General features: G+C 51.2%; 2 protein-coding genes and 1 long non-coding RNA gene across 4 annotated transcripts in view; 1 reads left to right on the top strand and 2 right to left on the bottom strand.

Annotated features, from left to right (window-relative positions):
- The window catches only part of Gm15983, a 30,379-nt gene extending 29,913 nt beyond the window's left edge, over positions 1–466 (bottom strand). Inside the window, exon 1 of the long non-coding RNA XR_003951974.1 lies at positions 418–466. This is a non-coding gene — a long non-coding RNA (predicted gene 15983). The remainder of the gene's footprint in view (positions 1–417) is intronic.
- Positions 467–472: 6 nt separating this feature from the next.
- On the top strand, positions 473–12,274 carry Eef2kmt (eukaryotic elongation factor 2 lysine methyltransferase). Its single transcript, NM_027446.2, has 8 exons — positions 473–588; positions 3,342–3,404; positions 5,874–5,954; positions 6,981–7,082; positions 7,384–7,517; positions 7,599–7,864; positions 8,830–8,976; positions 11,044–12,274. The coding sequence occupies exons 1-8, from the start codon at positions 493–495 to the stop codon at positions 11,160–11,162; spliced, it is 1,008 nt and encodes a 335-aa protein (NP_081722.1). The 5' UTR covers positions 473–492; the 3' UTR covers positions 11,163–12,274.
- Positions 11,520–22,808, bottom strand: Alg1 (asparagine-linked glycosylation 1 (beta-1,4-mannosyltransferase)). 2 transcript variants are annotated; one of them, NM_145362.2, is made up of 13 exons: positions 22,572–22,808; positions 21,386–21,463; positions 21,163–21,266; positions 19,961–20,109; positions 17,695–17,784; positions 17,263–17,373; positions 16,402–16,523; positions 16,247–16,285; positions 15,911–15,970; positions 15,033–15,143; positions 13,826–13,940; positions 12,666–12,741; positions 11,522–11,988 (listed from the first exon to the last, which is right to left on the bottom strand). In NM_145362.2, exons 1-13 carry the CDS (start codon positions 22,777–22,779, stop codon positions 11,803–11,805), a joined length of 1,449 nt encoding a protein of 482 aa, NP_663337.2. In that variant the 5' UTR covers positions 22,780–22,808; the 3' UTR covers positions 11,522–11,802. The 2 variants fall into 2 exon arrangements, with proteins under 2 accessions (XP_011244162.1, NP_663337.2); XM_011245860.2 differs by lacking the exons at positions 21,163–21,266; positions 21,386–21,463; positions 22,572–22,808 and having other exon boundaries at positions 11,520–11,988; positions 19,951–20,034.
- Positions 22,809–23,324: the final 516 nt, after the last annotated feature.

Genomic DNA, 23,324 nt, shown 5'->3' with positions numbered 1-23,324 from the left:
CTTCCTAACACCCAGGTGGGGTTAGACCCCTCCAAAAATCTTCCTCGGCTACTTCGAGGGCAGACCCACCCTAGCCTCGCCCCCGGCTGATCTGAGCTCGCCCCAGACCACCCAAAGACAACCGGCTAAGAGTTGCTCAACCTCAATCTCAGCCCCACCCCCATTCCCGCTCGGGCCCACCTTCCAACCCCCAGTTCCTGCCAAGGACCGCCCTCTGAGCCCCGCCCCCAAGCCAGTCTAGGCTTCGCCTCCAAGTTGCCAGCTCCAGCTCCAGGAACTGTTTAAAACGCTCCCCAGTCAGGCCCAACCCGGCCCGGTCCGCCTCTAACCCTGCCCCACCGTACTCCCCGCCCCGCGGGCACCATCTTGCCCCGCCTCCTGGGCCGGAACATAGACTAGCCCCCGCCCACATCTTACCTCCTAGTTGCCACGCCTCCTCCGTCTCAGGCCTCGCTTCCGCCCGTTTCCAGGCAACCCTGGCCCTGCCCCGCGATGGCGCCTGAGGACCACGAGGGGGCCACGTCTCTGCTGCAGAGTTTCGAGCGCCGCTTCCTGGCGGCTCGCGCGCTGCCCTCCTTTCCCTGGCAGGTGGGCGGCGGGCGTGCGGCGGGTATCAGGGTCGAGCACCACGGGCGGCGGGGCCGGGAGTCTCGGGCCGCCTTTGCTCACCGCTGGACTGGGGGAGGCAGGCGGGCCCTTCCCCGGCAGGGTTTACAGGGTCACGAACCGGGCTGGATTATTTTAGCAACTTTTAAGCCAGTAATCGGTCATCTTGGCGACTGCAAAACAACTTTGAAAAACTAAACGTCTTCAAATGGCAAGAGCCGCGCTCTCCTGAAAAGGAGGCCAGGTCCCCATCCGAAGGGCAGGCTTCAGGCAGAACCGTCTCAGAGGGAGTTCGGACTGAAAATGGTGCTTCCCTGTGGCCTGGGGACCTGCAGCTCGGACGCGAGGATCCTTTAGAGCGTGCCTCGCTGTTAACTCTTGTGCGGTGAGCTCACCGGCATGAGTTACTATAGATTTGTATTCCTCCAGAGTCTACCCGGTTTCGTTGGGTGGTTTGGGTAGTTGTATTATTTCATCGACATAAAATATCTCTGGTCTTAACGCAAAACGAAACCCGAATAACATATAAGTCCTTATTCAATGTCAACTGTAATAATAGTTCATGTGCTGTGCTAAGTACTTGCTCAGGGTCACCCACAGTGCACAGCACTGGCGTCTGTGGTCACTCCATTTGACCAGGAGTTTAAGAAGGAAAGAATCAGAGCTCTGGCCGGGGAGGCCAGCTTCCTGCTTATAGTTCTAATTCAACCCCCTGTGTGCTGTGGGACTTTACAAGAGGCTACATCTCTGTGCCATCATTTCTAATTAATACAGTAAAGGATACAATGATAGCAGCCTCTTGCTACTAAACAGCTGGACTTCTTTTCCTTTGCCCAGCTAGAAATCATAGATAGACAAAAAGTTCTGGGAGTGCTGATCTCTGCTGACTGTGTTTTTCTGTGCCGGCTGTAGGCAGACAAGACCAGTAATTGCAGGTTTCTTGAGTGTAGGGCCCTTGGCCCTCCGGGAGTTCTTAGGACATTTTTGGCTGCGAGCTTCCCAGCAGGCCAAGGTATTGGATTTCTTCAGCCCTTGGCAGCAGCCCTTAGAAACATACAGCTCTTGTGCAGGTCTTGGAAGTGCGGATTCATTAGCTCTTGACCATGGCCAGCCTGTCTGCTTTTACAATTCTGCCGTCCACTGTTGAGCCTTGACTGGGTCTGCTTTCTCCTTGTTACCCCCGCAGCCCGCACTACTAAAGTAGGCAAGAGACTCTTCCCAGGAGGTAGCGCGGGAGGGTTCCTTACAGTCTACTCCCTCTTTGACCACAGCAGCAGGCTGTGTAGGTGTCTGAACCAATCACGGCTTTGCCTCTTGTTCCATCCCAGCCATCCTTCCGCTACGCCACTAGGGGGCGTGCTCCCCTCTGTCCCACAGGAAATGAGTGCAGAGCAATACACTGTACACCCAGGTTTGTAACAGCAAAAAGTTTCAAACAGCCCCGGCTGAGCCCGCAGCTTCAGCAGTCATGACAATCAGGTCTGGTTGTCTAAGGGTGTTTATGGAGTGTTCAGGCAGCCAAGGCTGGTATAAGCTGTCAGACTGACAATCCTTTTGCTGAAGGCAACCAAGGTAGAAAGGGAGAGTCCCACAGCTCCAAATTAGGGAGTCATACTGCCCCATCCCCCAAACTGTAGCTTATGTATAGGAGAATGAACATAAGAGCGCTTCTACCAAGAACCTAAAGACTATCATGAACACGAATTGTGGACTTAACCGCCTGATTACTGTTGCTCCTGTATACTGTTGGCAGCCCCTCCTGTATCTCACTTTGTGGGAGTACGTGGGTACAAACCCTGACTTCCACCTGACTGTGGAAGTGCACTGAGTGCCTCCTAGCAGTTACTGGGTCAGTAAGTATTTACTGAATGCCGTCCATGAGCTGCACACCAGGGCACATCATAACACATGAGAAGCCAGCCCTAAAACAGTAAGGAACCAGAAGACACCAGGCAAAACCATGTGTGGCAGCTCATGCCTATAACCACAGCTTGGGGTCCTAAAGCAGGAGAGTCTGTGGATTAGAGGCCAGCCCCAGCTACAAGATGAGACCCTGTCTCAGACGGATGAAAAAATAAACAAGGAAATGACAAACAAAGTAGAGTCATCAAAGGCCTCCCCAAAGAGGTACTTGAACTGCTACCCAAGCCCCAGGGATGGTCTCAGAGAAGAGGGAGCAAAGGTCTTGTGGTAGAAACATGGTTGCCGTGCTTAAGAGCAGCAAGCCAGCTGCTGTGGCCACAGTGCAGGGAGCAGAAATAACACTGTATAGCTGTGCTCAGAAAAGGGTCAAGGCAGATTGTAGAGAACCTGATTGACATAAAGTGGCTTGCTGTGTGTCACATACCTGCCTGACTGGAGTTGTAGCTATAGTCCCTGTGTCAAAGATGCCGTCCTCAGGCTTGGCACCACACATCTGAGTCTCCATTTTAGCTTAGAGAGCAGATCTCAGGCCTTTACGCTGTAACTTGTTCCCAGCTTACCAGCTCAGCCCCAAAGTTGCCATGACCCCATGACTTCTGGCTGGGCAGCCACATCTGATGTGAATCGGGACACGGTCTTCTCATACTCAGCCATATGTGGCCCGTGACATTAGAGCAAGTTCACCTCTGGTGGCTTCTACTTAGGATTAGCCCCTAGGATTATACTGTTTACCGGAATATTCCACAGGAGTGTACTGTTGCTGAGAAAATGTCCCTGAGATGATCTCTCTCTCTCTCCTCTCTCTCTCACAGAGCCTAGAAGAAAAACTAAAGGACCCCTCGGGTTCTGAGCTGTTGCTGGCTATTCTGCAGAGGGTAAGAGCCCCAACATCCCCAGACAGCAGACCCAAGCCTTGCCAGTATCCTTTCCAAACACCAGTGTCCAGAGAACAAAAACAGCACTTGTGTTGGCATTACCCATAGGCATAGCACTACAGACAGATGTTTGGTTTTAGTGGATGAATAAGAAATTCAAATTCTAATTTAAACTGCACGAGATGAGGGAAGCTAGGAGATTTTTTTTTAAGGCTTTATCTCTATGGAACGATACTATGCCATTTTTTTCTAGATGGCTTTAACTTTTAGGTTGGTGTGTGAGAGAGAGAGAGACAGAGACACACAGAGAGAGTGAGACAGAGAGAGAGACAGAGAAATATATGTATTCACTGTCCTTGGAATCCAGAAAAGAGTGTCAGATTCCCTGGGGCTGGAATATAGGCAGTTGTGAGCTAGCACATGGGTGCTGGGAATCAAACCTGGGTCCCCTGGAAGAGCAGCCAGTGCTCTCAACCACTGAGCCATCTCTCCACCCCACACCCTCTGGGAAGTCTTGAACCAGAGATGACAGGTGACATATGACTGTTTCCAGCATTAGTTAACTGCTTTGAAATGTTGTTCTTTGCATAATAATAGAGCCCATCTTGCCTACTCTTGGACAAGCCACACCACCATGTCCTGTGCCTTAACCTTGAGGGTCGTGACTTTCAGCAGGGAAAACTGTAATCTTCCTCCCCAGAAGGAGCATGTTTGAATACAAATTCAGGGAAGACATTTGTCCCTAGCTGTTGCGGGGAATATTTGAAAAAAACAAAATGACTCCACCAACTCTCCGTGCTCCTGCTTCTCTCAACCCGCTAACTCTCCAGCCCCGCCGGGCCACGTCGTTCCTGCTCTAGTACCAGCACTGGTGGGCCACAACACTATGTTCTTGGCTGGGTCCCACCAACTCTGTCCCACATTCCAGTAACCAAATAGACCCGCCATCCTCATGGTTTAATACCCAGTAATCTGGTAAAAACAAGGCTCAGTGCTTATTAGTTAACCAGTCAGATTTATGTACCAATAAATTCTCAGTACACAAGATTCTAATACAATCATTTCAGAACCAATTGATAATGACAAAAGCTGCCCACCTAGATTGGACAAATTATCCCAATATTCTAACCTTTATGATATAAGAACCCGTGGCTGGTCATAGCTATGATGATTCACGTCTACTGCCATCTTCCTCCCCCCCCCCCCCCCCAAGATGCTCCCTGTCTCTGCAACTATTAGCTCACCTCCCTTTTCCCTGTCCTGTCACAGGCCTCCCACTGCCCTAATGCAATAGGAGAGGGAAAATCCTGTGACAACCTAGCAGCTGAGCCCACCCTAGGAGCCTAGACCAGGAATTCTATGCTGAGCCAGGGCCAATGCAGATTCAGTCTAAGCTATCTTGTATCAGAAAGATGAAGGGGGAGGCAGGCAGGCTTTGTCTCACAGCCTCCCATGGGTGACCAACCAAACTCAGCACGCTCCTTTAAGATCTAGTGGAGTTATCCACCAATGAGCCCTCAGTGGGAAGCCCTTGAAGGCCTTAAGGGAGCAATGATTAGAGCCCAGACAGGGACTAGAACGATGGTTCTCGAAACCTGTGGATTGTGACCCCTCTGTGACATCCAAGACCATCAGAAAATACAGATATTTACATCACAGTTCATACAGTAGCAAAATTAGTTATGAAGTGGCAAATTATTTTATGGTTGGTGGTCACAACATGAAGAGCTATATTAAGGGGCATTAAGGGGATTCTGTGGTCGTTCCAAGGCATCAAACTATACCTCCTTCCATAACCCATTTCCATGTCCTACTTTCTGCTGGTCCTCTGACCTCCTTTCAAAACTGCCAGGTCAGAGCCACCTGGGAGCTACCCCACACTGCTCTCCCTGGCTGAAGAGCCTGCACCTCACTTTTGGAAGCTTTCTGCTGAGTCATGAGTTCCTCTCTAGGCAAAGCTTTTGCTCTTCCATATTTGCCTGTTCCGTTCCATCTCCAACCCTCCTCACCACCTAGGCCTCATAGTCAGGACGACAGGCATCTGAGACTTCTGGTTCCTGCCACTGGGCCCTCACCTCATCTGTGAAGTCAGATAGCCCACTTTGACCCTCACAACAAACTAGTATCATTCCCACCTGCCAGGCTGGGTGGGCAGGAAAGGCCCTGTGAGCTCAGGTTCCTACACAGAGCTATGCTACTACGTCCAAATGTTTTAAAGAAAGATCGTAAAACTTGTTCTTAAGTTGGGAATGGCAGCATGAACCTATAAACCTAAGACAGGAGGATTGCAAATTTGAGACCAGTCCATGCTGTCTAGCAAGACCTTCTTAAGGAAAGACTTCCTGGAGATGCCCAGGGCACATACCCACATTGTCCATGCATATCTTTGCTGGAACGTCAATCCCCACCAATCATGTGAAGCTTCTAGGACACAGAGAGCAAGCAACCACCTTGTCCTTTGTCGTCTAGACTGTGAAGCACCCTGTGTGTGTGCAGCACGGACCTTCTGTGAAGTATGCCCGCTGCTTTCTCTCAAAGCTCATCAAAAAGGTCAGTGATGGGCAGTGGCTGCTGGGGACAGGCCACATAGTGGGGTACAGAGTTCCCCAGGTGCCAGCAGCCCCTCCCTGCCCTGTGGTTGTTGTGTAAGCTCTGAGTCAGAGCTTCCTTGCAGGGGGCTGGTGAACATGGTCGGAGAGTACAGAGGAGAGCAGCCAGGGCTCTCAGCAGCAGCTTCTCCTCCTAAACTAAGGTTCTCCTTTCAACCAGACATCCCTGCCAGTGAATGAAGGATGCCTCCTCCTCCCCCATCCTACCAGTCATGCGCCCCTGTTGGAAGTTTGTTCTTACAGTCCCTTCCCAGCTAGTATCTTGTTATTCTCCCAACTAGGCTGCTAGCCAGAATCCCCCCAACCTCTGCAAGGCACCTTTGGAGGGCATATCCAGACCTGCTCCATGCCACTCTAGACAGCCATGGAGAACAGCAGCAGGCCAGCTTCAGTCAGCACTGAAGCAAGCAGCTGCCCACCAGGCTCAGCACAGCTGTCATCCTTGCTTCTGCACCATTCTAGTCCTGGGCCTCAGCACCCTGGTACCTCTGTAGACCCTGGTAGCACCAGGAGAAACGGGGCTGTGAGGCCTGGTGAAGCCATGGCTTAACGGCACCAAGAGGCATCTTGAAAGTCTCTGCATTATGAGCCTGGGGCTCACAAGAACAGCAGCACCCCTCTGGGGCAATGTGGCTCTCCTAGATCCACCTGCCCTCTCTCCACACCTGTCCTTGAGGCACCCTACCACTGCACTTTTAATTCTGTTAATTTTAATTCTAAGTTGTTCAAATGCTGGCATACCACCCACTCCCAAACTTCCCCTCTAAATCCAATAAGATGAGGCTGGAGCCTGGCTCCGCAGTCCAATGCCAGCCCAGCATGTACACACGGTCTTGACTTCCATCACCAGCACTACGAATGCTGTGAAAGCTACCCAATCCTATTCACAAAGCAGACAGAAGCAAGGGACGGAATGGTTGTTTACAAGAGTCAGTGTGATCTCTGAATTAAGGCTGTCTGTTCCCAGCATGAGGCTGTACCCACGGAGCCTTTGGATGCACTGTATGAGGCGTTGGCAGAGGTTCTGATGACCCAAGAGTCCACCCAGTGCCACCGGAGCTATTTGCTGGTATGAAACATGAGTGTTGTGTTGTGCTTACCCCTGTCCACCACACACACTCTTCTCTGTGACTGGGTCTAAAGGTGTTAGATGAAGGGGATCACACAGCACGGAACCTGAGATTGGCTCCTTGCACTTATCACATCCTTGAGGTCCCCACATTGCCGGGTGTGGGGAGGTCGTTACTTTCCATTGTTGAGTGCCTTCTACAGCCTTCTACCCCATATCACATTCTGCTCAGCACTTGCTATGGTTTAGGTCCCACCAGACATACTCTGATGGTTTTGTTCATTCTCCTTCTTGTCTGCAGCCTTCAGGAAACTCAGTTACACTCTCTGAGAGCACTGCCATCGTGTCCCATGGCACCACAGGCTTGGTTACATGGGACGCTGCTCTCTACCTGGCAGAATGGGCCATTGAGAACCCAGCAGCCTTCACTGACAGGTGACCCTGGGGCATAGAGCAGGGCACTAAGGTGATTGGTGCTGGCGCAGTTGTGAACACAGGTCCCCATCTCTCACTCAGGACTATCCTGGAGCTAGGCAGTGGAGCTGGCCTTACAGGCCTGGCAATTTGCAAGGCATGCTGCCCCAGAGCATACATCTTCAGCGACTGTCATGCCCAAGTGCTTGAGCAGCTCCGTGGAAACGTTCTCCTCAACGGCTTCTCCTTAGAGCCGCACACCCCCATTGACGCAGGCAGCTCGAAGGTGACAGTGGCTCAGCTGGACTGGGACGAGGTGACAGCCTCTCAGCTCTCTGCCTTCCAGGCAGATGTTGTCATTGCAGCAGGTAATGCCCCAGCAGCAACCCTCATTCCAGCAGGAAGAAGCTGTGGGTGGAGCAGGCAGGGACCAGCAGGACTCCAAAGAGACACCCTGGGCTTTCAGTGACGTGACAGCCCATACTCCAGAGCTTCAGGTCCCTGTGGAGATAGCTGCTCTCACTGCTGGGGCTCTGTCCATGAACAGCCAGCTGTCCCCAGAGGGCTTGAGATGAGCAGGACAGGTGTCAGGGCAGCACACTAGGTGGCCTGGAGTACCTTGCCACAGCCCCCTGAGGCCACTGAGTTCCCTCCCTGCTCCTATATGAACACTAGAGCAGTTCCACCCACCACAAGGACTGCCCTCCACTGCTGGTGACAAACAGCCACCCAGGATCTTTAGGTGGGGTAGACTGGCCATGTAGCCTGTGGTCCTCTCAGGGCCGCATCCAACTTCTCCACCTGTTGTTAGTACCATCCTGGGTCATGTTTAAATGAGGTGGCAGGCCCAACCACACTGCCCATGCTGGCTCTATGCAGATGTGCCATCACTGTGCCATGTGGCCTTGGCTGCCAACCATTTGGGTCCTAAGTCCCTGTCCTGTGTCCTTTAGAGATGGCAAGAGAGCCCCAGCCTCTTAGGAAACAGAATGGAGTCTTTGAAAGAAAGGATTTGCCTGGGCCACTAGAGTCTTCCTCCCCTATCACAACAGAGATCACTGCAAACAGCACACCCCACACTCAGTACCCTCTAAAAGCCCAAAGCCAGGCTAGGATCTGCTTCATCATGAAGCTTCTAAGTGAGCAAGGGCCACAGGAGGTTCCAGTCTTTAGAGGCCTTTCCTCCTGGGGCCTGCCTTTCACCTGGGACACTTCCTAAGGAACAACACACACATCTTAATACTGCAGCTCCCAAGCCCTGCCCCCAGAGTGAGACCAGCCACCCCCTCACACCTGGTGGGAGGCCCTTTCAGTAACAGCCTTTCCTTCCTAGATGTACTGTACTGCTGGGAGATGACACTGTCACTGGTCAGGGTCCTGAAGATGCTCGAGGACTGCCAGAGGAAGAGCGCTCCTGATGTCTATGTAGCCTATACTATCCGCAGCCAGGACACAGGCAAGCTGTTCATCGAAGAGCTGGGTCAGTTCCCGACCTGTGGGCCACCATTCTGTCATGAGGAGGGCTTAAAAACCGGGCTGACATTGCCGTTGCTCCTCAGCATCCTTCTCTTTCTGTGGTGACATTTACCTGAGGCACAGCCTGGCCTGCAGAGGCAATGGGCAGTTGGCTGCCATTGTTTTGGGCACTCTGCAACTAGAAGAGAAGCTAAGGGTGATTTTAGAAAAGGGATAAGGACCCCACCATCTGTAGAACCCCAAATGACACTTTTCTGTCATCCCCTCTCCAGCACCTGAGATGTATCCAACCATCCCATCTCAGCTGTGCAGACACTGAAGCACTCAGGTTGAGTGGCCAAGTCACCTGGGCTGAGTCCACACTATACCCCACCCACTCAAAACTATCCCCACAGTCCCTGCATGCCAACCAAGGCACTCCACACACACACCCAGTACAGTGCGACGTTATCCTGGCCCAGCTCCCTTACCAAAGCCTCTGCAGCAACTATCCACTCACAGCCACAGCATCTGTGGACAGACGGACACACAGACACCCCAGTCAGCAACTATCCACTCACCTGCCGCAGCATCTGTGGACAGACAGACACACAGACACCCCAGTCAGCAACTATCCACTCACCTGCCGCAGCATCTGTGGACAGACGGACACACAGATACCCCAGTCAGCAACTATCCACTCACCTGCCGCAGCATCTGTGGACAGACGGACACACAGACACCCCAGTCAGCAACTATCCACTCACCTGCCGCAGCATCTGTGGACAGACGGACACACAGACACCCCAGTCAGCAACTATCCACTCACCTGCCGCAGCATCTGTGGACAGACGGACACACAGACACCCCAGTCAGCAACTATCCACTCACCTGCCGCAGCATCTGTGGACAGACGGACACACAGACACCCCAGTCAGCAACTATCCACTCACCTGCCGCAGCATCTGTGGACAGACACACAGACACCCCAGTCAGCAACTATCCACTCACCTGCCACAGCATCTGTGGGCAGACGGACACACAGAACCCCAGTCAGCAACTATCCACTCACAGCCACAGTATCTGTGGACAGACAGACACTCAGACACCCCAGTCAGCAACTATCCACTCACCTGCCACAGCATCTGTGGGCAGACGGACACACAGACACCCCAGTCAGCAACTATCCACTCACCTGCCACAGCATCTGTGAACAGACGGACACACAGACACCCCCAGTCAGCACAGACAAGCAGGTGAACACTACCTGAATCCACTGATGGAGCACTAAGAGCCCTTCCTGTCCTTCAGATGATTACACACACACACACACACAGAGAGAGAGAGAGAGCCTGCAACACATCTTCCCTATGAAAGGCAGAGGGGACCACAGAGCAGCCAGCCTGTGTCTGACTTCAGTAACTCTTTATGGGGACCAGAGCACTTACCTGAGTGGTAGAATACTTATCTACTATGTGCACAGCTGGATTCCATCCATAATACTTTTTAAAAATTACAGCTAGGAGGAACTGAGGAATTTGTAGAATGTGTGCAAACTTATACTCAGGTGGGTTTTTGCCTGTGCTACTCTCTAAACTACTAGCTTTATTTATAACACAATACTAGTTAAACCATCTTGGCTCACAGTAATTGCAAACCCCATAAAGCCAGGCAGCTGAGTTAGATCATAGCTGATCTCTGCTTGTGCCAACTGACAGGGTAGGCAGGTGCAGAGAGGCAAGGAACCCAACAGGAGAGGTGGCCACAGAGAGATCAGTAAGCAAAAGTGCTTACTTACCATACGAACAAGAAGACCCAAGTTTGAACCACCATTTAAAACGCTGGGTTGTGGCTGTAAGTACCTGTAATTCTAGTGTCGTCAGGGGCAGAGACAGGATTGCTGGGGCTTAGGGAATAAAGGGGAACATGGGAGCAGAACCTCTGCCTCTACCTTTAGACCAAGCGTGCCCACAGATACACACTCCCATAGAGCATCTACCCGGGCCTGGAAACCTGTGGCCAAGCAAATCAGCTTGAACACACAGCACACCTGTGTCAACTGCCCTCCTGAGATCTCTGTACTCTTATCTAGACCGTGCTGGAATCTACTGGGAAGAGGTGCCCCCTCACACTGGCAAACTGTTCCCTTACGAAGAGCATTCAGCCATCGTAATCCTGAAGCTGGTGCTGACCAGTCGCCATGGTGTTTGAAGGTGATTTGAAAAATGAGATGACTAGCCGGGTATGGTGGCGCACGCCTTTAGTCCCAGCACTCGCGCAGAGGCAGGTGGATTTCTGAGTTCAAGGCCAGCCTGGTCTACAAAGTGAGTTCCAGGACAGCCAGGGCTACACAGAGAAAACCTGTCTCAAAAAACCAAAAAAAAAAAGGAAAGAAAAGGAAAGAAGAGAAAAGAAAAATGACTGTCATGGGAAAGCGGAAAGCGGAAAGGCTTCTGTTGAGCAGGAATGTTAAATAACAGCACAAGTGTACAGTAAGCACAGGCTGAGTGCTGGTGCCTGTCCTCAGCAGCTCATCTCGAGTGGACACAGGCTCAGAGCAAACACTTCCATTGTACAAATAAATATATACATTTATTAAGTATGACTGTCCTGTCAGACAGTTCAGCCTTGCTCAGCCAAACCCAGTGAACACAGGCTATCCCAGAGCTCACAGCAGAACCAGAACGCAAGGGATGTGACAAGTCCAGAAACAAAAACCCAGGGACTGAGAAGTTGGCAGGGACACTGGAAGTAACAGAAGTGCTCAGAACAGAAGAGAGCTGCCAGATCAGTAGCCAGATCCTAGCTGTCGCCCACTGCTGTCCTCAGGCTTATGACCACTAGGGGGCACTCAAAAGCCCCGGCAGGAAGGGTGGCCACAGGGTGGATGGGGCCTGGGGGTCATCTGTGAGTGAGCGAGCAGAGGGAGCACAGTGTGCTGCCAGCTCTCATCCCAGCGTTGCTGCCCCGACTCCTGCAGTTTCTTCCGGAACTGGCTTAGCTTTCCAGCAGGGTCTGGGAACTTTGAGAAAAGCATCTAGGGAAACAGGAAAACTGGAACTCAGCTCCCTGCACCAGGCCCCGGCCTCCTTGCTCGTGTCCAGTGGTGCCCCTCCGCTCACTCGACACTTGATGGATTCATCTACTCACCCACAGCCCTGCCCTAGAGAATGGCTAGCCTCCACCTGCTATTCTCTCAGTTTCCCCTCCCATCCTCAACACACCCCTGCAGATGCAGTTAAGATGGAAGCCTTTAGTGTGTCTATCAGGGACGGGTTGGGTCCTGCCCACCTGCCTTTGTAAATAAAGTTTTATTGGAACTCAGATTATGTGCGCATGTGCACAGCTAGTGTTCCCATCCATGCCAGATGCTACTGCAGTTCTTACCCAGACTTAAGGACAGAAATGAGAGGACGTTAGTTTTATAAGGATAGACCCCTCAGCGGGTGCTCCCTTGGCCCCCACCCTCCTTAAAGGGCAGCACAGCTTCCATCTTTGGACACGTGGCAGGCAGGGGTATGTATGTTTTCCCCTGGCAAGGTGAATGACTGGCTGACAGCCCAGGCTGAGAAGCTACCTTTGAGCCCTCTGCTCCCTTCCTCTACACCCCAGAGTTCTACCACAGCTGTCCCTGTGTGGGAAGCAGGGATCGTGCAGCTGGCAATGCCAGGCTTCAAACCACCCAGCCCCACACGGACGGAGTAGACCCAGTACCTGCAGCTGAGCTGCCAGCTCCTCAGCATCCTTGAAGACCAGACCATTCTCTCCATGTCTTACTAGCTCGTGCAGACTGCAGAGAGAGCAAGGGAGTTGAGAGCCAGCTGGAGAAGAAAGGGAACCGAGCGGAGCCATTTCTACCCCTCAGGTGAAATAGGCCTCTGTTCTGAGCGCAAGTATTTGGACAGAAAAGCCTACAAGGGCACATGTCAAACCACCAGGCTGATTTGGAGAAGGGAAGGTGGCCTGAGATGGTTTCTGTGTTTTTTCTCCACTCCAACCTGAGAGCTAGGGTCCCAGCATGTCTGAACGTGGCTCCACACATTAAGGTAGCTTTTCAGAGTCACTGGGAGATTTGATCCTGACAGTCCCTGAACTTGGCTCACTCAAGGCTTTCCCATCCAGAGGCTGCTTCCTAGCTGCCAAGCTGCAGCCTCTGTGCTCACATCCGCCCTGGCCGGGGAAGTGGAGTCCCAGAACTGCACTGGTGTGATAATCCAATGCAGTCCTAAGAGCTCGGCTACAGAGCAGGGAGGTAAAGTAAGGCACCTGCAAGCGCATCTGGCCACCTCCCCCTCCCTCTCCCCCTCCCAGGGTAAGCCTGAGTAGCATGCTAGCCATGAGCAAACCCCAGCTGTGCCCGTCCCACCTCCCCCTCCCAGGGTAAGCCTGAGTAGCATGCTAGCCATGAGCAAACCCCAGCCGTGCCCGTCCCACTCTGTGCAGGCCTCCTTCCTGGAGCCCCTGTGCATCCACAGATGCTCAAGTTCCTTATGTCCCATAAGCTGCTGTGTTTGCATATGGTCCGCATGAGCATCCCCTCTAAATGGCATCTAATACCCTGGCAGTGGAGCAGGGATAAGAAGAAAGCCACATGTTGGTAGAGACACACTCAGCATGCTCCTTACTACAGTTTTTTTCCTGAGACAGGAACTTACTGAGTAGCACAAGTTAGTTTCAAGCTCCGGAATCCTGCCTTTGCCTCCAGACTACAGCCTCATATTTCCAACATCCTAAAACCATTTTGCACCTCAGTGGCTGGCATGACATGGAGTGGTCGCACCAAGCTGACTGACCTTCACTGGAGTGCAGCAGAACCACAGGGCCAACTGCTGCTCTAGAATATGCCCCAAGTAAGGCTTGGTATCTGCACCTACCACTTGAAGTTCACGGCACACACAGGCAAGTGGCACCCAAACATGTCCACCACCTTCATGGGCAGGTCCAGACCACTGGAGGACATGTGTAGACAGACACCCAGATCCGCTGACCCTGCAAAGACAGTCAAAACACTAGGACACGCTCTCCCAGGCCTATGCAGTGACACCCCACCCCCATCTCCAACAATGAGTGGAAATCAGAAGCTGTCCCTGAGACTGTCCCCAAACACAAATGGCATAAACTGACCAAGAAGCCAGGCAGCCTAACCAGAGGCTAAAACATGGTTGACTCTGCCTAATAGTTGCTTTGGTTTTGTTCGTTTTTACTTGTATTGATTTATTGTTCATACTTAGCCATAATTCCATTTCAAAGAGAAATGTCTGTTCAAGGAGAAACTGTGATAGCAGAGCTATGATTTTGCTTCACTTGGCTTGCTCAAGACCACCACCCAGTGACCACTTAAAAATGACAGCCTTAGCAGAAGGTGCTGGCTGACGGCCTGGCCCCGTCTCTGGATCTCAAGGAACGCAGAGCGCCAGCTCCTCTAACCTGTCCTCTGAGGGCTGTGACCTGCCATGACACAAGTGTGTTACCTACACACCCACACAAACACAACAAATAATCACTAGAGAGTGGCAAACCTCTAACAACTCAAGATTAAAACTATAGGGCAGAGCTGGGCCTGTGGCGCAGGCCTTTAATCCCAACACTTGGGAGGCCAAGGCAACTGGATCTCTCTGAGATCAAGGGAAGTTTTTACTGTCCCAGAAGTAAAACCTTAACAAAAACTGAAAAATAATAAAATCAAAGAAACTGGATCTACAACAAATCCAGCAAAAATCAGGTATCAACTGGCGAGTGGAGCACTCATGTAAACCCAGCAGTAGAGAGACGAAGACAAGATCACTGTACAAGTTCAAGACCAACCTCAACTATACACTGAAATCTTACTCGGAAAGAACAAACAAACAAATGAACGAAAAGTCCAAACGCGGTGCTGCACACCTGTAATCTCAGCACTCAGGACTGAGGCAGAAGGCTTTGCTACAAGCTCAAGGCTAAACTCAGCTACATAGATCCTGTCTCAAAAATTGCAGCAGACAGACTGGTAACATGTCCCTGTGTGCACTGTGTGCACTGTGTGCACTGTGTGCACCGTGGAGCACCGTGGCTTCTGCCTTCGCCTGCAGCCCGCCCTCTCACCTAGAAGCAGTGGGTAGTCCTCGGCTTCCAGCCATGGGGTGCAGAACCGGACGTGCTGAAGGTGCTTCTGGCTGATGAGGTGGCGGTAGTGCTCTCTGAGCGGTCCCTTCCCTTCACAGAGAAGCAAAGTCACTGCCCTGGCCACTGTCCACCTCTGCCGGTGGGCAGATCCTGCTGCTCCAGCTGATACTCGATGACCCTTTCCCAGGACCACCCCCACCAGTGGCCACCTCAGACCCTGACATCCCATGGCTGGATGCTAAGCATACCCCAGCCAGCTGGCACAGGGACACAGCATCTCCACCCGCACCAGTGACACAGCCCATCCTTAGCATGCCTGACTCCCCACAGGGTCCCATGGGAACTCAGCTGGAAGGGAACAGGAGGATGTAGCTGCCTAACCCTGTGAATGAACAGAAGACATACTGCCTCCAACCTACAGAAGTTAGAAATCCTCTGGGAAAGGGAAGCGTTTGGGCTAAGTAGTACCACCCCAGAGCGAAATCTTTACTCTTGAGTCCTTTCTGAGCATCAGGTTCTCTATATAACAAGTAGAAAGTAGAAACACCACCCCAAGGGCTTACTGACAGAGGCCCGTCCCAGCTACTTGGGAGGCTGAAGTGGGTTAGTATATCAAGGCTTGCCTTGATATACAGGGTAGGTTCAAGACCAGCCTGGACAACTTGTATGGAGGTATAGCTGGGTGGTAGAGCACTTGCCTGACAAGGGCAAGATCTTAAAGAGGAAGAGAGAACTACCCTGGAGAACTCTGGTGATGACCAACAAGACAGTGTCTACAGAGATGTCCTGTAAAGGCCCTGTGCCCATTCTTCACCCTCCGCCCTTCTACAACCATGCCATGGTGTTCTTGTTAGTACCTGTTATCACACAGACGAGGGAAGGGAGGCTGTCTCCAGTGAGTGCTTGTTGCTCAAACTCTATTTTTAAAATAGACACAAGAACCAGGGGAAAACAGGTAAGAAGTGAAGGGCTGCTTCCCAGGGGCTGCTAGTCTCAAGATACATCAGACTGAGGGTCTAGCCACTCAGTGACCACATAAGAGCAGTAAGCTTTCCATGCCCTCCCCAACATCTCAAACAGGCCTACCCATGACACCGGGGCAGACCACATGACAGGGTTCCACAAAAGGCCAGGTAGGGACCTAGAAGTAGCCCCTAACAAGTTCTGAGCTGCTGATGCAGCCACACACCTACTTTCTAATGCTCGAAGCAGGATGGAGAAGTCCTCGTCCTCTACAGGGAGAGAAAAGGAGTCATAGTTGCCTCCCAACTTCCCACCCTTCTCAGATACCCATCCCTGGATCCCAAAGCAAGCTGGGCACACAGCCCAGGTGCCAGGGGAAGCAGACCTGTCCAGCTTGTGCTGCTCACGAGCAGTGCTGGCCGCCCATGCAGACGCCTCACAACCCCGCTCTGACAATCCCTCTCAGTGAAGGCCGACCTCTCTGTGTCAGGATGTGAGGGATCTGAGCTGAAGAATCAGACAAAAGAGATAAGATATTAGACATTGTGCCACAAAAACAGAGCCAGAGGCAGGCCACAGAAGTTGCACCCCACTGACTTCACAGCTCCTGGTTGCTAGCACTGAGATGACATGAGTAACAGCCACTCCACTACTCAGTGCCACGTCCATAGGCTCTCCACCCTGCCTGCTCAGCATCCCAGTAAGGATATACTCGGCCACCTCCCCCAGCCATGCTCGGTTCCTAGGAGCACACAGTAGACATGGGCAGGTACCTTCTCTGCCCAGTGAGATGCCCAGGGGACACTCAGGTCCCTTGCCCAACAAGAACCCACTGACAGCAGGACAAGATAGCCCAGGGCTCAGCAGGCTGTTCCTTAAAGGCCAGAGAGTACGATCCTTCCGGTTTTGGGCCATCAACTGCTGTGATATGCAGTTCCACTGCTGCAATTTGAGAGCAACCACTGCTTTCAAGGGAAGGGAAGGGCTTGCTATGTAGCCCAGGCTGGCCGCAAACTTACAATCCTCCTGCCTCAGGCTCCCAAGTCCTGGGATTACAGACATTCACCGCTATACCAGGGTTCCAACAACCAACAACAACACAGAGGTGAATGGGTGGGCTGTGTTCCAATAAAACCTTTTTACAGCAATAGGTGACAGGCTATAGCTTTAGTTTGCTGCCTCTAGATGAGTGAATCCACAAGTCTGCAGGAGACCAGGACGGCAGAAAGAGGGGAGAGAGACATACCAGCTCTGGAAAGGAGAGTACGTGTGGCTCAGCTTCATAAAGAGTTCATGCTGCAGGTCCAGGGGTGTCTCCTTAAAGAAAGATGCTGGCTTGTCGTAGAGCGTCACAGCCCTGACATGAGATGGGAGTGGGCAAAAAAAAAAAAAAAAAAAATCTAAGCAAGAGGGCACAGCAGGATCCCAAAAAGCAAGAGAGTTTGGGAAAAATCCAAGAGACAAGAAATGAAAATTCCTTAGAATGGTGCAGATATTTTAGCAAGAAAATGTCCTATAGGCCACATAGCTGGGAGAGGAAAAAAGTCTACTGCCTCCCCCTTGGCTTCTCAAAACCAGTAACCATCTCCCAGGGCCTGAGTACTTCAGTACAGGGCTGCAGGACTGTGCTGAAGCTCTCAAAGCACATGGATTAATGGGCATCCCAAGCCCTGCATACCTGACACACCAGTTCTCTGCCAGGTCCTCCCGCATAGCATTGGTCACACACAGGTTCAGGTGGGACAGGCGCCCGAAGAACTTCTCATACCTACAAAATATCTTGGGGATCAGCATGGAACCCTAGGATGAGCCTAGATGCCACCCCAGCCTCCATATGACTTGATACTCCTAGACAGTGGAAAGGCTGCAGAGCGAGGGCCCTTGAACCTGTCAGAATGCACCATGAGCTCTGAGTAAGTTACTCTCTCAAACCTTCCTCTCCTCTCACTGTTCAGCCTACACAATTACTTTAAAAGGAATCAATCCCCACAAATCCAGACTCATGCAATAAAGAGGAGAAACCCAATAAGGGCTGCTTAACCAAGTCTCAGCCTCCCGGCACAATCGGGGCTGCAGCTGTCTCTCATTGTGGTATGAAGGGAGTTTAGTGATGTCGAGGCTTCATCCCAAGAGAAGGAGGGAGAGAGAGAGCAAATCAAGGACTAAGCTTCAGGCTGGAATGTGGCTCAGCTGGTAGACAGCTTGCCTGGCAAGCTCAAGGCCCTGGTTCTACCTCTAGTGCTTAAAACATGGGACATGGTGGTGCATGTCTATCCAAACACTGAAAAAGGGAGGAGAAAAAGGCAGGAGGATCAGAATTCACGGTCATCCTATGATATGATATGAAGCCAGTCACAATAAACAGTCTCAAAATATGTGTGTATTATGGACATATATGTATATATACACATATACATATGAGTAGGGATGTAGCTCCATTGGTAGAGAGCTTGCCCATAATACATCAAAGTCCTGGGTTCCATCCCCAGCACATCATAAAATAAATATTGACAGTGCACACATGTAATCCCAGCACTAGAAAGGTAGATCAAAACCAGCCTACAATAAATGAGACTCAAAAAAACAAGTTTAAGGGGCTGGTGAGATGGCTCAGCGGGTAAGAGCACTGACTGCTCTTCCGAAGGTCCTGAGTTCAAATCCCAGCAACCACATGGTGGCTCACAAACACCCAGAATGAGATCTGATGCCCTCTTCTGGTGTGTCTGCAGACAGCTACAGTGTAACTAGTTTAATAAATAAATCTTTAAAAACAAAAACAAGTTTAGGGACCAGAGAGCTGCTTCAGCACTGGTTGCTCTCCCACAGAGCCAGGGTTTAATTCCCTAGACCCACACAGCAGCTCACAACCATCTATAAATCCAATCCCAGGGGATTTGATCTCCTCTCCTGTCCTCTGCAGTCACAAGACAAACACATGGTACACAGACAAACGTGCAAGCAAAACAGCCATATAAAAATAATATTCATATATAAAATAAAGTAATTTTGTTTGCTTGTTTGTTGAGACAGTGTTTCTCTGTGTAGCCAGGCTGGCTTTAAACTCAGAGATTTACCTGCCTCTGCCTCCCAAGTACTGGGATTAAACACATGTGCCACCACCACACAGCTGTCTTTTGTTGTTGTTTTTGTTTTGTTTTTGAAATTAAAGTAATTTTTAAGAATAAAATGAACTAGAAAAATTAATTACAAAAAAATGCATAAAAGTAGGATTGCTAACTGGTGGCGGCCAACACATTTAATCCCAGCAGAGGCAAGCAGATCTCTGAGTTTGAGACCAGCCTGATCTACAGAGTGAGTTCCAGGATAGCCAGAGCTACACAGAGAAACTCTTGTCTCAAGAAAAAAAAAGTTAACACTACTAAACTGGGTGTGGTTTATCGTGCCTGTAATCCCAGAGTGTACAAAGCTGAGGCACGAGGACCAACATAAATTCGAAGCTAGTCTGGGCACCGGAGTGAGAAAGCTCATTAGCTACCACCAGAGTACGGCAGCCTTTTCTTCCCTCCAGCTACAAGTTGGCTCTGGAGTGCAGCCTCCAGGGGCTGATTCCTGATGACTTCCTGTGCAGCAAGAGGCAGCATCACTCTCAGCCCACTCACCTAACTTTTACAATGCACCATAATTGGGGGTGATGGAGACAGAGTGGGGAAAAACGGGACCTGGCCTGGAGCCTGGCACGAAGCTGGTGCTGTGACAGGAAGGAGCTGCCTGGTCTGCTGGTCCCACAAACAACAATCAATCCCAGCAGGGACAGAGAAAGGACAGAGCTAGCTGGACCCCAGAGCAAGAAGCACACAATGAGATGGGCAGCCAGAATCAGAGTGGAACTGAGGACCCTGCTCTAGATCCAACCTGCTCACCCAGGCCCTTCTCTCCCACCCACTCTAATGAGGACTCAGGGGGAACCACTCACATCCTCTCACCATTTGGCCAGCAGCACAATGGGGTGGCGGGGGCCATGGACCAAGCCCATGATGGAGTAGCCATAGTTGTGCCAGTCGATGACCAATTTGCTCCCACAAATGCAGCCCACAAACCAGCAGACGGCAATAGCAGGCAGACCTGGAGGGTTCTAGGAAAAGGAGACTCAGGCAGTGGAGGAAGCATAGACTATGGCCCATATAGCCTAGAGGAGTGACCACACAGCAAAGAAACTATGACCTAAAAGGCTCTCATCAGCCCGGGGGCAGAAAGAAGATCCCCTCCACCATAAAAACATTAACAACAACAAAGGGAGTAAGAAGTTATAAAGAAACCAAACTGCCCAATCTGAAAACCCCAAAATCATCATCGATCAAGAGCTCTTGAGTTAAGACGATGGCTCAGTAGGTAAAGAATTTGCCACCCAAGCATGAGGACCAGACAAGGGTGCTGGATCCCTGGAACCTGGGTTACAGATAGCTGTAAACTCCTATTGTAGATGGTGGGAGTGAAACCTGGGTCCTCTGCAAGAACAGCAACCGAGCACTGAGCCACTGCTCCGGCAGCCTGCACACTCGTTTGTTTTTCCTATTACTGTATTTATTACCTGACAGTTTCATGACTGTGTATGTGTGATGCATTCTGATCACTCCCCACTCTCTTCCTTAGCTCCCTCCTCACCTGTCAGTCATCCCTCTGTACCGGTTTCCCCTCCAAGTGCTCCCTCCTGGTCTCATCTTTTTTTTTTCTTTAGTGACTGAGTTTAACTACAGTTGCTTATAATAACCTAAGTGAGAGGTTGTTTATTGAAGAATGGGCCATTTATTAGTGGATACACTGGAGAAGAAAAATAACCTCCACCCCCAACAACCATTAACTGCCAACAGCTCCTTAGCTAGGGACGGCTCCCCTGTGAATCCACCCCCCTCCCCCCGCCCATGCTACAGTGTTGGCAGCCTTGCCCCGGTCTTGTATAGCTGCAAGTTCACGAGTGCAGCAGCCCTCCCCATGTTTTTATAGGCTATGCACACAGAAGTATTAAATACATTTAATAATTTGTTCATTTTGTATGTGGGCTGGAAATCAAATCCAAGACCTCACTGAGCCACACCCACAACCCGATGTGTGCATGTTTAAAAGACCAGCAAGAGACCTGCTATGATAATGGTGATTCTCACAGAAGGAAAGAGCAGCTGGCACATACCTGGAGGAAGATGTAGGCTGCAGGGTCCATGCGCATCATCTTCCACAGCAAGTACACTGCCTGAAATACAACCTTGACTCCATACTGGAGAATTCGGGGCCCAGCTGCAAGTCAGAAAACATCTGTCTCTACAAAAGAGCTCTTGGCACTGAGAGTCCCTTCATCTTCCCAATACGCAACCATCCCTACCCCTAGTCAAGAACCTGGAGTTGACTGGTCCTACCTCCCAGGCCCCGCAGATCTGTCAACTTCACAATCCGAATCCTATCATTCTGCAAGAGTTCATCTCGAGGTTTGGAGTCTGCAAATGCAAATGAGCCCTTTCAGGTATCAGAAATAGCCAGTTACAGTCAGCTGGGTGTGTTCCTTCACATCTGTAATTCCAGTACTTGGAAGGATAAGGCAGGATAAAGTGTTCAAAGCCAGCATGTGCTACAAAGCATGCCCATCTCAAGTAAACAAGGTGGAAGGAAAATAACACCTATCAAAACCTCACAGGTCCCCAGTACCCAGAATAGAAAATGAGGTCACTTTGTGTTCTTCTATAGAATACCCTCGAAGGGCATTCATCATACCTACTTAATTTAACCTGATGACTGGCATGCAATAGGGACCCAATTTAACTGATAAAGAGTAGAACTCCTGGATGGCAGTCTGCCCTAGGATAGCACTCCACACGGGGACCAATAAGGGCTATTTCCACTTTCCCTTAGATAGAGCTGGGCCACCCCCAAGTTCGCAGATCCAATTTGAGGTGCCCAGCACGTGTTCGAGGATAGTTATGAATGTCCCCAACATGCTAGCAGATTTCATATGACTGTGTCAAAAGGTTGGATACCTGAGGGGCTACTAAAGTGCATGCCTTTAATCCCAACACTCTAAAGGCAGTAGCAAGTGGATCTCTGTGAGTTCAAGGACACTCTGGCCTACATAGTGAGATCCAAACCAGCTAGAGGCTGCATAGTAAGAGTGAACCCCTGAAAAATCATCCACGTGGACATGATGAGGGAGTGGACACCTCTGCCTACACCTTAGGGGACAAGAGAACCATCCACAGCAAGAAAAGCTCTGCGGCTGGACAAGGGATGTGAAGAAACATTCAGCCTGCCAACTCAGTGACAAAGGCAGCATGAGGAAGTGGTGACCAGCACTAAGGTCTCACACACCAGGGTTGCAGCCTGTCTGTGCACTACCTAAACAAAGCAAGTGACAGACACTTTTGCAACCGATCTATTTGTAGTCCTCACGTATGGTAAACGGCGACTGACGCCCGCTGCTCCCAGACACCAGAAAACAGCGGTCCAGACCAGAACAGGCAGGAGAGGAGCACAGCTGCTCCCGCCTCTGTCCCAAAACAGGGAGAGTCAAGGCTCCTGATTGAGCCTCCCTCTCAGGTCCCCGCCACTCACTGTAGAACCCCAGCAGCGTCACCGAAAAGCCGCTCTGGGCCAATGACAGCGCGTGGTACTGCATGCGGGGGCTGCGGCCCACGTCGCCCAGCACCACGACGACCATGTGCCGGGCCCTGCCCGTTTGCCGCCCACGCTTCCACAAGCCCAGCAGCAGCACCAGCAACAGCAGCGCCAGAACCAGCAGCGCCACGCAGGACGCTGCCATCTTGGCCGGCCGGCGCCGAGCACGTGACCGGGCCCGGAAGCCTCGCTATGCGCAAGCGCACACCCCAGACCCTGCCCAGGGGGAGGTGATTATGAAATCGCCTCTTTACGAAGGAGGAGGCGGAGCCTTGGATAAGGCGAGGTCTGGGAGAAAAGGAAAGAGAATTTGGAAGATGGGGGCGGGCTCTGAACGGGGGGGCGGGGCCTGGAAAGGGTAGGAGGCCTTTGAAGAGTTACTTAAGGAGCCCAAGAATGGACTTAGCCATGCCAAGTTCTCTGAAGTGTGTTTTCCCCTGTGAAAGTAAAGCTGTACCTTTATTGGAGTCTAAGAACTTCTTTTAAAGACCGCTAAGATAAATTTCAAACTATAATAATGATGATAATGATTACCTGCTGCTAGAGTACACTTCTCAGCTTCCCTTACGGACTGTGAAGTCATTTCTACCCCTATAGGAGGCCATATCTCATCTTCTGTGAGTATCTTAGCCATCTACACAAAAATGTACCCTCACCGTACATGAACTTGTCTCGGCTATGATCAGACCC

The sequence above is a fragment of the Mus musculus genome, chromosome 16 (genome assembly GCF_000001635.26).
Source record: "Mus musculus strain C57BL/6J chromosome 16, GRCm38.p6 C57BL/6J".
Lineage (NCBI taxonomy): Eukaryota > Metazoa > Chordata > Mammalia > Rodentia > Muridae > Mus > Mus musculus.
This window is presented reverse-complemented; position numbering and strand designations above follow the sequence as displayed.

What these genes read in the sequence shown, in the direction of transcription:
- Eef2kmt (NM_027446.2), top strand. Translation starts at nt 493, where the DNA reads ATGGCGCCTGAGGACCACGAGGGGGCCACGTCTCTGCTGCAGAGTTTC. An exon ending in TGCCCTCCTTTCCCTGGCAG is followed by an intron (nt 589 to 3,341) that starts GTGGGCGGCGGG and finishes TCTCTCTCACAG; the next exon opens with AGCCTAGAAGAAAAACTAAA. An exon ending in GCCACCGGAGCTATTTGCTG is followed by an intron (nt 7,083 to 7,383) that starts GTATGAAACATG and finishes TCTTGTCTGCAG; the next exon opens with CCTTCAGGAAACTCAGTTAC.
- Alg1 (NM_145362.2), bottom strand. Translation starts at nt 22,779, where the DNA reads ATGGCAGCGTCCTGCGTGGCGCTGCTGGTTCTGGCGCTGCTGTTGCTG. An exon ending in AGATCTGCGGGGCCTGGGAG is followed by an intron (nt 21,267 to 21,385) that starts GTAGGACCAGTC and finishes TCTGACTTGCAG; the next exon opens with CTGGGCCCCGAATTCTCCAG. An exon ending in CCTGCTTCGAGCATTAGAAA is followed by an intron (nt 15,971 to 16,246) that starts GTAGGTGTGTGG and finishes TTTTAAAAATAG; the next exon opens with AGTTTGAGCAACAAGCACTC.